The following is a 15,368-nucleotide window of genomic DNA, read 5'->3' on the forward strand; positions in this document are numbered from 1 at the left end:
AAGGTTTGATTCAGTTCCATAAAATAGGAGTTTAGCCCAGTACTAAGTTTAGGACTATGCTGAATAGGCCCTCAGGCTTCGGTTTCCCATTTCCCTGAAATGCCTCAAACAGCTCAACAGTCAAGAGGAAAAGACAAACACCCTGAGCGTCTCTCTCTGACGCCACTGGAAAGTACAGGAACATCCTCTTTCGCTACTCCAGCAAAGCTCTGAAGTGTGCTCAACACGGGCAGGATGGAGAAATAAATGAAAAAAGGAGAACTGACCCCAAATCGAAGCCCCCCTCTTCCCCCTCCTCCAGGTCAGAGGGGGGGCCGGTGCGAGGGGGACAGGAGCGAGTGGACACGTTGCGGGCCAGGATGGAACCTGCCATTGGGACAGGAAGAGAGACAAGACTAGCATCCTGCCGAAGACTGCTCTGATCTAACTTTATCCACACACTCTCTCTCACACACACACACACACACACACACACACACACACACACACACACACGTTCACTCCAGTTTTTTTCATTTTAGTCCTTTTTGCTTTTTAGGATTAGATCAGATGAAAGTTTATTAAAATGTAAACATAAATAAAACCCATAAAGCTCTTCTAGAGAAATGTCATACCTTGAGGTTGCAGATCAAAGCGTGGGTGCCTATCAAAGTGCATGTTGCCATCAGCAACAGGGTGGTGGCGGGAGTCACATGACTCACATAGGTGCAGCGGGCTGCCGTCCCTCAATTGCTGACACAGAGGATGGTGACACACCTGGAGAGAAGGACAGACAGACACAGGCACAGATTTTAGTAAAGAAGCTCAGTAACACATACAAACACACACACACACACACACACACACACACACACACGTTTTCAGTGATTCACCACTCTCTAATAATTGTGATGATCGTGTTTTAGAATAATTAATCTGACATTAGAGAGGAAACGGTCTTAACAGGTTCTATCATGGAAAACATTTTAACTGAATAAGTAATAAATCTATAAATAAACACAGTTAAAGTTCTAAAACGTGACGTTTATTCAGTTCATATCAGGAAACTAGGCTGTAAAGCAGCTCATTTATAATTTACATATCTCCACCCATTCATTCTCCTGCAGTTTAGCCCCGCCCACTCATACTTATTCTCAGGGTTTGAGCTCAGAGTTCTTTTTAAATGAGGCACAATACAGGACAGCCAATCAGGAGAGAGATCATTTAGGGGAAATGGTCGTATACACATGAATTATTTTTGGAACATAAAATACATAAATACAGAATATGGACTGATAATATCAGAATTAATACTTTTTAAATAAAATCTTTAAATAAAGTATTTTAAAATTTCATATTGGAAGTAAACTGTCACAAAAACCTCGCACCTCCATTTAAGTTGACAATGTGAATTGTGACAAACAGATCAATAGAAATGCTCCAAAATAAAATCCGTTATACTGACTTCCACTAAAAGTTTAGAAAGACTCCCCTCCTCCTGTAAAGCTGCTGTTTTAGAGATATGAGGTTTTGCGTGACAGTGATGAAGCATGCCAAGACGATGCGTGTTTACATAATTACAATCCGAACACTTCACAGCTCAGTGCTGGTTAGTGTCATACTGGACAGCTTTAAACTGGAACTGTTTGTCCTGTTTTTGCTGAACTACAGTTTCATTAAATATTATATTACTGTCATAATTAAAAATCTTCTGTATTTTAACAACATTGTGAGAATATTTAAAAACACGCACTTGTGACATTTTGGGATGATATGGCAACACCCTGCTCACACAGCTGAACTCCTCATTAAATGAGTTTACCATCTTCACCAAACTAAAGCTTCATCTCAGAGGGAAAAACTGCAGGAGGGGGTCCAGGTCATTCTACAGGTAGGTTTTGCTGAATGTACCATCTTCTGCTACTCCATAGCTTTAAGCAGTGCATTCCATTTGTCTTATGAAAGTATATGAACCCAGTAGCAGCAGGAACTGAAAGAGCGGAAAGACAAAGAGAGACGGGAGGGAGGGAGTGAGGGAGGCAGGGAGAGAGAGATAGAGCGTGAATGAGAGATAAAGCCTTTCAATGCACTTCCTTCTATTGTTCATTTGATGAGCTGTTCATCTGCAGCAACTGATGCGAACACTCCTCCTCTGGCGGACGTGGAAATTATGTATGCAGTGCTGCACGCATGTGCTTATGGCTGACATGATTAAGCCTCCCATCTCCACAGAGAAATTATTATTATATAAAAGTTCTTATTATTATGACTATCATCATCATCACATAAATAGAATTTAAGAGGCCAAGATCCAGATGACAGTGACAGACGTAGGCTGTAAGACCCTTCTGTTTCTAAAGCAGGTCAATGTCCTGTGAAGGGTCAGTCTCCTACATTTTCCAGCATTTTCATTTTTCCATTTTTCCAGCATTAACCAGGATTCATCTTTACATGATCTTCCTCAGCCTCTCTTCATCGCTTTCGTTTCAAACCCGTTAAAAGTAAAACTGTGCATGAGCTCTGTTCTGATTGGTTGCCCTGTATTGTGCCATGTTCAAAAGTTTGAGCTACAAACAGTCTGAAGGTGGGACTAAACTGCTGTAGCTAAACTGACTGTAAATGTGTCGTATTGTTATCGTATTACAAAAACACCCAGAAAACCAAGCTTCAGAAATCTGCGTTCTTGCAGACAGTGGAGTTCAGATGGTTTGGCACTCCTGCTCAAAATTTCTCCACAGAGCCGGTGAAAGCTTTAAGAAAATAAAGCTTCTTCAATGTTTCCTCAATTTGTGACGTAATTAAGAAACACTGGAGGTAAAGCTGGAAGACCAAGAAACTTTCCCGGGATACCTGCTCAGAGGAATGCAGTGAAGGCAAATCACTCAGTAAAAGGAACTGTGCAGAAAAAGCTGCACAATAGCATGAACACTTCTCCAGCTGTTAACCACTGGGAGCAGGGGGATCAATCGGCCTCTGCAGTTGTGCTGCAGCCAGTGGCATGAGTACGATTTCACTGGTGGAGAATTCATTCAATTAAGCAATTCTGGAGGTGAATACCACCGTCTGTAAACCTCAACATCCACAATAAACCACCACCACTCTCTCTTGCCATGTAAAACATTGCTTTTACTACATTTTTTTATACTAGGACAGTTTTCTTAAATATGTATCGCAATATTTTGACTCATAACCCAGTGTTACAATATGCCTCATACTGACAGGATCCTGCCAATACACAGCTCAACTTTACAGTAATGTCATATCGTCCAGCTCTAAGCGACTAATCTCCATTCCATTCGAGCTCCATCACCAGTACTCTTCAGCAGGTCAGAGAGCGGAAGGGTCAGAGAGGGGGAAACTGCAATTAGACCACAAGAGCAAAAAGAAAGAAAGAAAGAAAGAAATCTGGCTGAAAGAGACAAAACGGACGAAACTGAAATCTAACAGTTGTCAACCTGCGGCCAGCGGCGAGCGCCACTGCTCCAGACCTAATCTGCCCAAAATATCTCCTCCAGGACTTTACACACAAACCCACACGCAGCAAAACCTGCTGCAGGAGCCAAAGCAAATGTGTCTGCTGGACCCAAACGGAGTGACGGAGCGAAAGGCTGGAGGCTTTTGAGGAGAAAAATAGATTTCTTCAAAAAGAAGAACGCAAAAGCCAGACAGACCCAACAAACAATGGGAGAAAAGCAACTCGGAAAAAATGAGAGGATACCAGCGAGGCTACTTCACCTTCCCCGCCAGAGAAAAACAACATAGCATGAAAAATAATCAGAGTGATTGATGAATGAGTTTAACAGAGGATAAATAAGCTAGAGAGGGGCTGATGGGTATGATCCATGATTGCATTTCTTCTAGAAACGCTTCCAACTGTCCAGGAAGAGCAGCAAGTCGCAAGCACGTATGTAGGAGAGCAGGAAAAGCCAAAATAAAAACGGCCAATAAAACAGCAGGTCTAGCCAAACTGTTACTTAATCTCACCTCCGTCTGTTTTTTCTTTGCCTTCTTACTTTGAGAGCATTAGTGCTGATTTACGTAAAGGTCAGTTTGGCCTCAGAAACGTCTCTTCAATGCCAAGAGACCCACTCAGTGTGAAACGAGGCCTCCGCCATCAAGAACTCCAGTTTCAGAATCTAGAAGAACGCTTCTGCCCTCCAGCAGTGCTGAAGGAGACAATACGCTCTTACACACCGGTTCCTCAAAGGGTTCTTTAGTAAAGGCGATGGTTCTATACAGAACCTATAGAACCGGTCTACTCAAAGTAACTACTAAATGCATGAAAGGTTCTTTGTCTGGTGAAACCTTGTTTGTATGTCAATAAGTCTGGAGTACACTTCAGGCAAACAGGGGTTTCTATGTTGAACTATTGTCTTTATTAAAGAACCCCTGAGGAACCCTTGTATCACCCTGTAAATCCCACATGGGGAGTCTGAGTTCTTTGTAAGCTCCAATATTTGATTCAGTGTTGTAGGAGTGGGAGATTGTCAGCTGTGATATTAGTGTATGGTATAAATGCAGGGGGATGATAACAAGGTTTAGATTACTGTAAAAAATCATCATACTGTCACTGAACCTCTGAACTGAAAGAGATCTGCCATGGCCTACATCCACCAACCAAACACCTCTTTAACTCTGGGGTAAAGGGTATTTATATGCAGCCACAGCAACCAAACAAGCACCTGACTGTTGTGAACATGTACAGCTGTGAGGAAAGAGGGATGAAGCCCCCAGAAACCATGAACACTGTCTAAACCCACCTTCTCTTCCTTCCCAAAAAAGTGTGAAGGAGCATTTCACATATCTGAGACTGTCCTGCCAACATTACATCAGTACAGAGCTCACAATTCTGATATCATGACCAAAGGTGACAAGTTACAAAGTATTGGTACTTCATTACTGCATTACTGCATTTCTGAAGTACGGTTTATGAAGTATTTGTAAATGTACTTGAGTATTTCCCTCCTGACTCCTGCTCCTACACTTCACAGGTAAGATCTGTACTTTCTACTCACTTCATTTTCTGAACAGGCTCGACACTCGTTTATAAACTGCTGCTGTTTGTGAATCTGAATCTGTGAAGCTTCGGTTCGTGTGAAAAACACACTGAGCTGAGCTTCGTAATCTCATTTTAAACATGAACTATTTAACTACTGAAAGTGATGAACCGCACCGACAGATAACCTCTAACTGACACACTCCCGCAGCTTCACCCCCCCGGCGATTTCAGATGGGTGATGTCAGGTTTTTTTTTTTTTACTGGTTTAAAAAATGACTGATTTAATATAGTTATGGTACCAAAGAAACAGTAAATGTGTTCAAATGAATTTACTGAGAGAAAAGACAGAAACAGGGCGTTAGTGTTCAGATCATCACAGTTCTTCTCTGGGAGCTGAATATTAAACCAGTTCATTTAATCACAGGAGTTTTAGTTTTTTTTACTTTTTGCTGAAGAAGAAACCAGAGATTATAATGTGGAGTCTGATTTTACAGACGATGCTTCAGTTCTAGCATGAACCTTTACTCACCCTCAGTGTGAAGGTTGGGTTCATCTGTAACTCTAAACACATTTCAAGAAATATTTAAAGGAAAATTAGAAGCTCCTTTTTAAAAGAAACACGTTTACTTTTTAAGCACATTTAGGAGCGAGTACTTTTCTACTTTTACGTGAGTAAAAAATATAAATCATACTTCAACTTTTGCTGAAGTATTTTCTAACAGGAATATTTGGGTCTTGTGTACTTCTTCCATATCTGATCATGACAACCCTACTTCTAGCTAGATCAGCGTTCCTGGAGCGGCCCTATCCCCAACACTGACTCAACTCATCTGCTCGTCTACAAAGGTCTTTAAAGCAAACTTTACAAATAAAATGAGCCCATTTAGAAAATAAACCATCGTAATTCCACAATGACCTTTATTTGTGTTACTACATATTTACTGCACAACTGCCAGTTTACAGGCTTTTTATAGTCGGTCTAAATCTGCCCCCCTCCTAAATCAAAAATCTGAACATGTCCCACATATTGCTCAAATATCTGGTTTTAGAACTTTTTAAAGTTCCTGTTCATTCAAAGAGAGTTTAAAGCTGAATCATCTCATCACAATTTCACAATTTCGCTTAGTTAAAAAAAAAAATGCAGTGCTTTTCTTTTTCATCATTTCTCAAGATCATGCACCCAAGTGAACCCGAGTCAGTTGTGCTGTTTCAGTTAAATACAGTGTCCTGCAGGTGGTAACGCTCTACTGCTTATTGTTATAATTAACATAATTTATAAAGTTACATTACTTTATAAAGTAAAGCTGAAATCTCTCCCATTGGTTTCTGGCACCTTCTGTTTGCACAGTTTGTTTGCAGGTCTTTCCCCTTTACTTACTATCAGTGTGTGTTTAATCCCCACCACCCTTCCTTCCCCTGTGTGTACACCATGTTTTATACGTTGGTTAACTGCCTGTGCTGCAGGCTGTAAGAGCAATTACCATATTCCTGGTTACTCAGTGTTGGCTGAGTACTACAGAAACCACTCTTCAGAGATTTGGTAAAGAAAATAAGTGCAATTTGAATTGAGCTTTTGAGGTTAACTCATCAAATCAGTGTAACTACATATTCTAATATATACAGTTAGGACTGTAAATACATCAAATGAATTTGTTAGTTCAGTAATGTGTCGTTTTTAGGGTCAATGGGTTAACCTCAATTTTTTTAAGTTAAGTGAACTTAGCTGGGCTTAGAGTGCATTAGTGGAGGTTAATCACTTCTCAGACAAGACAAATGTGTCGGACACCACACAAACACGTATGGCCAAATAACCTAATAAACTGAAGGTGCTTACAGTTAGGTCAGCAGGTACAGAAGCACTGTCCAGTGTGTATTTAATCAAACCTATCCTTCAAATTACAGACCTCATTACAGACCTCATTACTGATTGTATTAGTAGTTGAGTAATCAGCTGATTATTTAAGCGATCAGAGCGGAGTGTGAACTGCAACAAAAAAAAATACTGTAAAAAAAAAAAAAAAAAAAAACTCTAAATACATTATAGAAGTCTATACACTGAATAAAAGCACACATACGCTGGTAAGAAAGGTAAACCAAACCCCTCAGGAGGGTCAAGAGTGTAATGCGCCGCTCCCCTGTGCAGCGCTGCTTTAAAAAACATCATCTTCAGTGTCTGAAGTTCTACAGAACATTTAGACAAGCCCAATGAGGTTTGGCAACAAACACTGGACTGATGAAGTCAAACTAGACCACTTTGGCCACAATCAGAAAAGGTATACTTGGAACACATTGCCAACTGTGAAGTTTGGTGGTGGATCCATCATTTTTTGGGGGTGGTGTTGCCAGCAGTGACAACATTGAACAGGTGGAGGGAAGAATGGATTCCACAAAATATCAGCAAATCCTGGATTTATGATATGCAAACATATCAAAACATCTGTTAAAAGACTGATGCTGGAATGAGGATGGATTCTGCAGCAGGAGAATGATCCAAAATTCACCTCAAAACAACCACGGAGCACCTGAAGAGACATTTGGCCCCACAGTCCCTGGACCTCAACATCATGGAACGTTTGGGAATAGACTTTAAACAAGCTGTGCTGCAAAATCACCCAATACTACAGGCCTTCTGTGAAGAAGAGTGGAGAACAAAATCCAACCAGAGCTGAAAGACTCTTAGCTGCTACAAAAGCTGTGATTTCAGCCAAAGGGGGCGTTACCAAGTCCTGACTCTGACTCTGTAATGTGCCCAAACCTTTGTTATGAAAGACAGGGTAACGTTTCCCATTGTTTCGACTGGTTAAAATATGCAGAGCCTCGTTCAAACTGTCAGGTATTTATCTCCAATTTACTGAGAATACAGTTCACTGATATTCCACCAAATCTAACATTTTAATGGAGGTTTTCTCTCCTGTGACATCCTACTGTAAATACTTCAGATTTGAGGCTCAAATACCAATCAAAAGCCACATGAACGCTGTCTGAAACAGTAGAACTCCTCCACAGTCCAGCTCTTTGTTACTTTGTTGAGTCTTGTGTCGACCACACAGGGCGACGAGCTTTACACGCATTACCCCAACACCGTCCCACATGACACCTCCGGCCACCAGGAATGTGCAGCCACGTTAATAACAGCAACTTGTGATTGCCTTGTGCCGTCACTTACAATGGCCCGAGAGGGAGGCAGGGGAGGGGAGGGCAGAGAGGAGGGGGGGAAAAGTGGCCTCAGTCGCCCTTTCCTCACATTTGAACAGCCCAAACACACAGGAGATCTCAACCCTTATTAAAATGCTTTTTCTAGCAAATTCAGCAGTGATGCCCACGGCAGTATGGCATATCTCTCACACTTGCACAAAAGGGCCAAAAGCCTCCAAATCCAGCTGGAATTACACTGAGCAGAGGAACCAACATCAGAACTACAACCAAACAAAGTCAAATACCAAAGAGAGAGGAGAAACAGTCAGAGCAGAGATAAAGCCCTGGTAAAGCCCTGCAGGTCTGCCATCATGTCTCCAAAACCCCTCAGAGCTTTTCTGAAACTACAGTGCGGCTGGAAGGTATAGCCACCTGACGCTAAAGCCATTAGTAGACTGCAGTGAGAGAGTACATTCACTACTGCTGAGTCTCTCTCGCACTCCCTCTCTCTAACCTGCCTGTATGCCTCACTCCACAGAGACCTTTCACGTGTCTGTGGAAAGAACAGCAGCCCCTCAGAGCTTTTAGCACTGCAGTCTGAACCCCTCAGCTGAGCGCTGACGCTCACTCTGCACATGCAGGTCACTCACCTGCTGCTGCGGACACGTGCCCGCCTCTCCTGAAGTGTCGGCCTGTCGGCGGTCCGCGTTCACGTCGTACAGAGTGGAGAGGAGTATGAGCACAGCTTCACTCCCTGAATGGTCTCCCTTCTCTCTCGCTCTGTCGCTCACTCCCACCTTCCCTCCCTCCCTCTTTCCCCTCTTCCCCTTCCCTGGCTTCCTCTCTTTCTCACTGCAAGCTGCTGCAGGATGTGTGTGTGTTTGTCTGTGTGTGTCTGTGTGTGTGTTTTCATACGTTTCAGGAGAATAACGTCCTAACTTTGTAAAAAGCAGAAATAGAAAACAGGCAAAACTTCAACGTGAGGACGAGAGCCATGATCTTTCAGCCAATAAAATATATTATTATTTTTTGGTTTAGATTAAAGGCATGTTTGAGATTTTATATTTCAAATGTGATAAACATACACTAATATACAGTCAAACGAGGTTTTCAAAGGAACATCTAAACTAGTCTGATGCCTTTTGGAAACGCTTTGGCTGTAATCAAAGATATGTAAATAGGTAGGTAGATAGGTAAAGATATGTTGGGAGAGCAGAATGTCATGAGAAAAGAAGTCCTCTCCAACTGTGAAGCATTGGGGTGGATGGATCGTCGGCTTGTGTTGCAGCCAGTGGTAGAGGGGAAATGTCACTGTTAGAGGAAGGAATGGATTCAATTAAATGCTGGAAGCAAACATCAAACATCTAAACTGTAAAACAGCCAAAGATGAAGAAAGGATGAGTTTCTATAGCAGGATAATGATCCTAAACATGATCCTAGACCTCAAAAGATCATGGCATGCAAGATGGCCCAACAATGTTACAGAAATAGAAGCTTTCTAAAGGAGGACTGCCAAAAAAATCCCTCAAATAAGAACGGAAAGACTCTTAGCTGCTACTGTGATCCTGGCTAAAGGAGGGGTTACCAAGTACTGATCATGAAAGACACCCAAACCTTTGCTCTGGGCCCGTTCCTTTTTAGCCATTTTGAAACTGTGATAAATCTAATATATAAAAAACAAACAGTCTCATGGTTAACCTGAAGTTTTAAATGTATAAGGATAAATCTATGACTTTTTAAATATTCTGATTGCGCGTGCGCGCACACACACACACACCTGAGAATGTATAAAACTAAGCTGTTAGTGTGAGTATCAGGTGGAGAATAACAGCTGTAGATGCTAGGCGATATAATGAACACCTACATAATGGTGTGTTTATAGACCCACCCTCCTCTAGTGTTTATACTGAATAGTAACACACAACCCTTCAATCATATTCTCTCTCTCTCTCTCTCTCTCTCTCTCTCTCTCTCTCTCTCTCTCTCTTCTCTCTCTCTCTCTCTCTCTGATAGAAAGTGGTCTTATATTCTCTATAACTCTGTGGTACGGCAACTGCACAGCTGTTGCACCCCACAGAAGTGTTTTTGGGCACAGCTTTAGAAATCCTGAGCTGTGAGCTGCCTGGAGACTTGCAGAGAGATATTTCTCTAATATCTGAGACCTGCATTCGACACAGAGGTCTGAAAACACTGCAACCCAGCTAACCCCCTCCTAACAGCTCATCAGAACTATACGTCCTACAGTATTTACTGATAGTATTGAATGATAGCATTCTGACTGTGTTTCCTTTGAATATATGGTTACTAGGGTTTGGGCAGTATACTGTAACTGTGTCTCCAAATGACCTTATACCTTATATACCTTATATCCCACCCAACGCGACCCTCATCCTTACTGTTCTTATGATCAGGTTTTCACACTCGTCTCTGTTATTGTTGTTTTACTGTGAGTGTGACCTCACTGAGACATTCCTAATTACAGTACTAAATACTGAATCACCGATCACTGCACTGTCAGCAACTGCACACACACACACACACACACACACACACACACACACACACACACACACACACACACACACACACCTTGAGCAGAAGTGTGATTTTCAAGAATGTCCTGAACTCTGGGCCTCACCAAACCGGTCTGTATCCACCTGCTGAACGCACAACGCTCCCCGTATGAGTTACAGCCTTGCTGTGCAGCACAGGAGACAGAGAGAGGTGGTGTGATCTGAACCTCGGCACCGCTGCCTGTGTTTTACAGTACGCTGGCCCAACTTGAAAGGAAATCATGCCTTTCAGTAATAGTTCAGATTCAGGCCAACAGCAGGAGCACACACCTGAAATTCAGCTGTGTACTCTCTCTAAATCCTTACAGACACAGTGGAGGAGGAAAAGGAAATAAATATATATATATATATATATAGATGCAGCATCTGACAATATGAAGAACTGCCAGATTCACATTATGGGCTAGAGGGGTATAAAGCCCCCCAGCATTGAGCTGTGGAGCAGTGGAGGAACTGTGTTCTCTGGAATGATGGTGGAGGAGCTCCATCCAGTACTTTTGGGATGAGGTGGGGTGGCGATTATCTAACAACCTTTGATTGCAGAATGCAATCAAATCCTCACAGCAATGTTCCTCCAGAATCTAGTAGAAGGTATTGTTGTTTGGACAGTAGAGACAGTTACTCCATCAAAGCAAGATCAACTCTATGTATAATTCCTATGTAAGCGTGAGTGTAGTATTTTTTCTAATTTTAATTCAGTACAAGTACTCTATTTCAGTAATAATTTCTCTACTGAAATCTTCAGTACTTAAATATTACAACAAGGTACTTTTTCCTCCCCGGGCTTTTTCAGTGGCTAAGTGCCGATTTAAAAACGGTTGAAGCTTAAGCTAAGTATTAGTACTGGCAGATACTCAGGGGCTCAGTACTGGAACGATTATTAGGTAATATTAGCAGAGATACGTAGAGATCGTCTTTACAGTTAACAGTACCTCCACTATGCAGTGCATCTCACCATGTAGTAGAGTTCAACATTTAATGTGTGTTGATTACTAATTCGCTCTCCCTGCCGGCACACCCTTCGCTCCAACAGTGTCCGTGTGCGGAGCTGCAGGGGGGCTGGGGCTGGAAGGTGGGGTCAGGAAATCCTGCGCGAACAAACGCTTGAGGCTTTGAAGCCAGAGCACTGACTCTATACGCCAAATCCAGCACATTACACTATCCTCAGCCCTCTTTCTATCACTCCTCCCGTCTTCCTTTGCTTCCTCTCTCCGGCCATTTAAGGTAAGCCGATATGAGGCAGCGATGCCAAACGTTTCGGTTCTAAATAACCCACCAAGACAGACCTGAGCAGGCGCTTTCTGTGGCACTGCTCACTGATACGTACAATGTAGCGATACTGCATGGGCTCTGTGTGGCCCACTGCAAAGGTCACGATGAGACTGATTAGACAGTAGAGCTGAATTTTGACAACGACCTAATCATATGATCCATCCCTATACAACACAACCTGACACAGAACACCAGAGGCACCACATAACCAGTGCTGGGCAGCAGCATCAGCAAGTCACACAGTAACAAACTAAAATATATTTTAGCTCTGCACTTTATATTTATATTTTTTATATTTAATTAATTCTAAATGTAAAGATTTAAAGCTTCAGCCTGACCCTCCTGAACAAAAGCAGCAGGCAGGTCCTCAGGCTCCTGTTTGTCATTTACACTCAGCGTAGTCAGACGCCAATCTGCTTGAGCTAACGGGTTACAGCTTTCTGGGTGGAACTGTCTGTATGACCACCTTCACTTAACAGAGTAGAGTTGTATATGTCCCGAACTATCACGGTATCACGCGTTAAGCTTCAGGACGACCATACACACCAATACATCACTAAACTGTTAACAAGCACATCAGCTAGTGCAGCAATAACATCTACCGTATTAAGCCAAAGCAGTTCTCTCTCTGTTTGGGGAAAGTCCCGACATCTGCTGAAACAGAGGCTCTCATTTGTTCCACAGCCGAGTTTGACCGTGTCTGTTTATCCCAATAGGTCAGCGATTGAGGCAGTTAGGGTGAGCGGAGGTTTTTGATGGCGTAATCGGCCCGGGGTCAATCAAAACATGGTGGGGCATTGCCCCAGTACTCTTCGCTACCCGGTCATACTGACATTATGTAAACAACCCTTGACACCTCGCAGAATTCTGCCTGAAGCAAAAACAAGCGCCTTGCCCTCTAGCTGAGGCACAGCTGACCGACGAGAAACAATGCAACAAAGAACGCAGCAGGTCAGCTAAAACACGTCCCAGAGGACCGCCGTTCTAAGCCACGCGAAAGGCCGGACAGCGGCAGCGTCCTGTGAGGGACGTTTCCAGCAGCGTGGCGTCAGTCGTATGCCCGTTTCCTGTTTTTCCCCCCTTTTGCTATACGGTGACAGCTTCCTCCAGCCACGTCTCAGGGTCTTCCCTCCAACAGTGTGTGATGTTTTATGAGTCAGGGGACCACGATAGTGCACGAGAGCCTATTGTGCGAGCCCTGATAAAGACACACCGGCCTGATGACGACGATGGAACCAGCGCAAATATTCAGACGTGAAAAATGTCCTGCTCTGGAGAGATCAGACACGAGGGTCATATCGTGCTTTTTCAGAAAGTTCTTGGAAACACAGTCATAAAACTGCTAAGGTGTCATAAATTTTACAGCATATTTGGTCAGGAATAACAGAGACATAAAGGCTCAAATCAACTCCAGACAAAACACAGTCTAAGTTTCAGGAAGGTTTTCTGGAATTTCTGGAAAGTTGATTTCACTAGTTTAGAGTCCATAAAGATGCGAAGGCTGCGAGTGGCACAAGAGCATAAGCAGAACCTTTTAAATGTCCCATCATTATTTCAAAAGCCTTTAAAAAGACTTTTAATCATACATTTTAATTCTATTTTTTTTTTTAACACATATTCCTGACATTCCTAGTTTACACTCGCTGTGCGTTGCTCTGATTTCCTGCGTGCTGGTATGAACTCATTTTCGTGTCTCGAGGGAGAGCGATGTTGGGTTGTCCAGCACACGGCCTGAAAGTGATTGTAACATTACACTTGAAGGGGTCACGTGTCGAGCACCCTTTGTTCATCCCCCTGGGTCTTAATTCCAGCCTGGTGACATCACAGGTCTCCTTTAAAGGAAAACGTGAACGAGAAAAGAGCTGTATTTGGACATGTGGAGATAAAAGAGAGCAGGAGAGGGAAAGAAAGCGAGGGAAGCGAGGGAAGCGAGTGTTCCACTGCGATATCTTGACTATAGTAATTGCTTAATGTAGGGATATGCTGACAGAGAGGCCAGACTCAGGGCAGAAAGTCTGATGAATGCTTACACTATCTGAGGCCTCCAACGCAGACCGGACAACTTTATATAACAACACTGTTCCTTAGAGACAATCTGCATACCTCCAGTAGTTCTGAGCATCTACATAAACTCAGACAGATCACATTTTTCAATAAACAAACCTGACGAGTGACGGCATTGTGTAATAAGGCTGGCAACGTGCAAACCTGCTGCTGGTTTATGAAGCCACTGTTATCTGCGTCGTCATCCTTCACTGGGATGACTCACTTGCCAATACGGCGTCTTGGCGGCCGCAACCCTGAGCTGCGGTGCCAGCACTGAAACCACAAAGCTACTGTGAACAAACACGTCAGTGTCTTCTCCTCAACCTGATACAAACACACCAGTGTCCTCTCTCAACTTTACACAAACACACCAGTGTCCGCTCGCTCACCAGCTCCAATCACAAAGCTGTGAAGTCCCAGCGATGGAAAACAATATTCCTCAGGACATCATTTCCAGTGCCTGTTTACAAAACACTGACTTTCATCAGGACCTCATTCTGCCTCGTCTTGCTGGTTTTTTTTTTTTTTACAGGAAAACCCCAAATCAACCCAATAAGAGATTTAATCCCAAACATCAGACTCCAAAAACCAGTATGCTCGTCTAGTGCCACTACATGAGACAGCGGTGTATAAAATGTTACTGGACAACATTGTTATGGGAAAAAAACACAATAAAAATAGATATTGTGATATAATATTTATCTATTTGCTAATTCTAGCTTGATTATGCCACAAAAAACCCTCCCAATCTGTCCAATACTTTGTTCAGGGTTTTAAATTCATGTTTAGTGTATAAAGATGGTTTTACAAGCTGGTTTACAGTCCTTTTATTGTGTCTCAAGCTGAAAACACAGTTTTTCAAATTAAGAAGGGCTCCATCACCACCAGATCATGGCAGACATGCAGCATAGCATAGCCTAGCCTAGCCTAGCACTGTGACAAGATCATGTTTTGTAATTATTCTCAAGTCTAACCGAACAGTGCTGCTGTCCAATCAGTGTTGTTAGCTAGCTGAAATAGTTGGCTGGGTTAGCTTTTAGCCTAGCCCAACACTTAATCACTTCACCGGTTTCCCTGCTGCGCACAGCGGCCCACCAGCTCCCGGGTTGACTGTCTTCCCTACTTCAGTTTTTAGCTGCTTCTCCAGTTTTCCTCTGGATTAGATCAGGAGACGCCGCTGGTTTTGACAAAACTGATTTGTCCCTAAAAAATTCAGAACCAACACTTTAAATCCAGAAGAAATGCATTCTTCCACATTTGAATGTATAGAGGTGGTTCTAAGAGTCTATTTACAACCCTGTTACTTTTCCGCAGAACAAAACACACCTAAAACTAAATTATCCAGCCCCGCATCTAATTAGATT

The 15,368-nt window shown here is 42.7% G+C and overlaps 1 protein-coding gene across 3 annotated transcripts in view; it reads right to left on the reverse strand.

The window, feature by feature from the left end:
- Positions 1–15,368, reverse strand: part of plekhg5a (pleckstrin homology domain containing, family G (with RhoGef domain) member 5a) — a 54,717-nt gene that overhangs the window by 24,219 nt on the left and 15,130 nt on the right. For 2 of the 3 annotated variants that reach the window (XM_072665661.1, XM_072665662.1), the window contains exons 3-4: positions 615–756; positions 267–366 (exon numbers count right to left, since the gene is read on the reverse strand). In XM_072665661.1, coding sequence (XP_072521762.1) covers positions 267–366; positions 615–756 — 242 coding nt within the window. Of the gene's footprint in view, positions 1–266; positions 367–614; positions 757–8,763; positions 8,860–15,368 lie in introns of those variants that run through there. The other variant, XM_072665665.1, reaches the window with a different exon arrangement.

Source organism: Salminus brasiliensis, chromosome 21, assembly GCF_030463535.1.
Source record: "Salminus brasiliensis chromosome 21, fSalBra1.hap2, whole genome shotgun sequence".
NCBI lineage: Eukaryota > Metazoa > Chordata > Actinopteri > Characiformes > Bryconidae > Salminus > Salminus brasiliensis.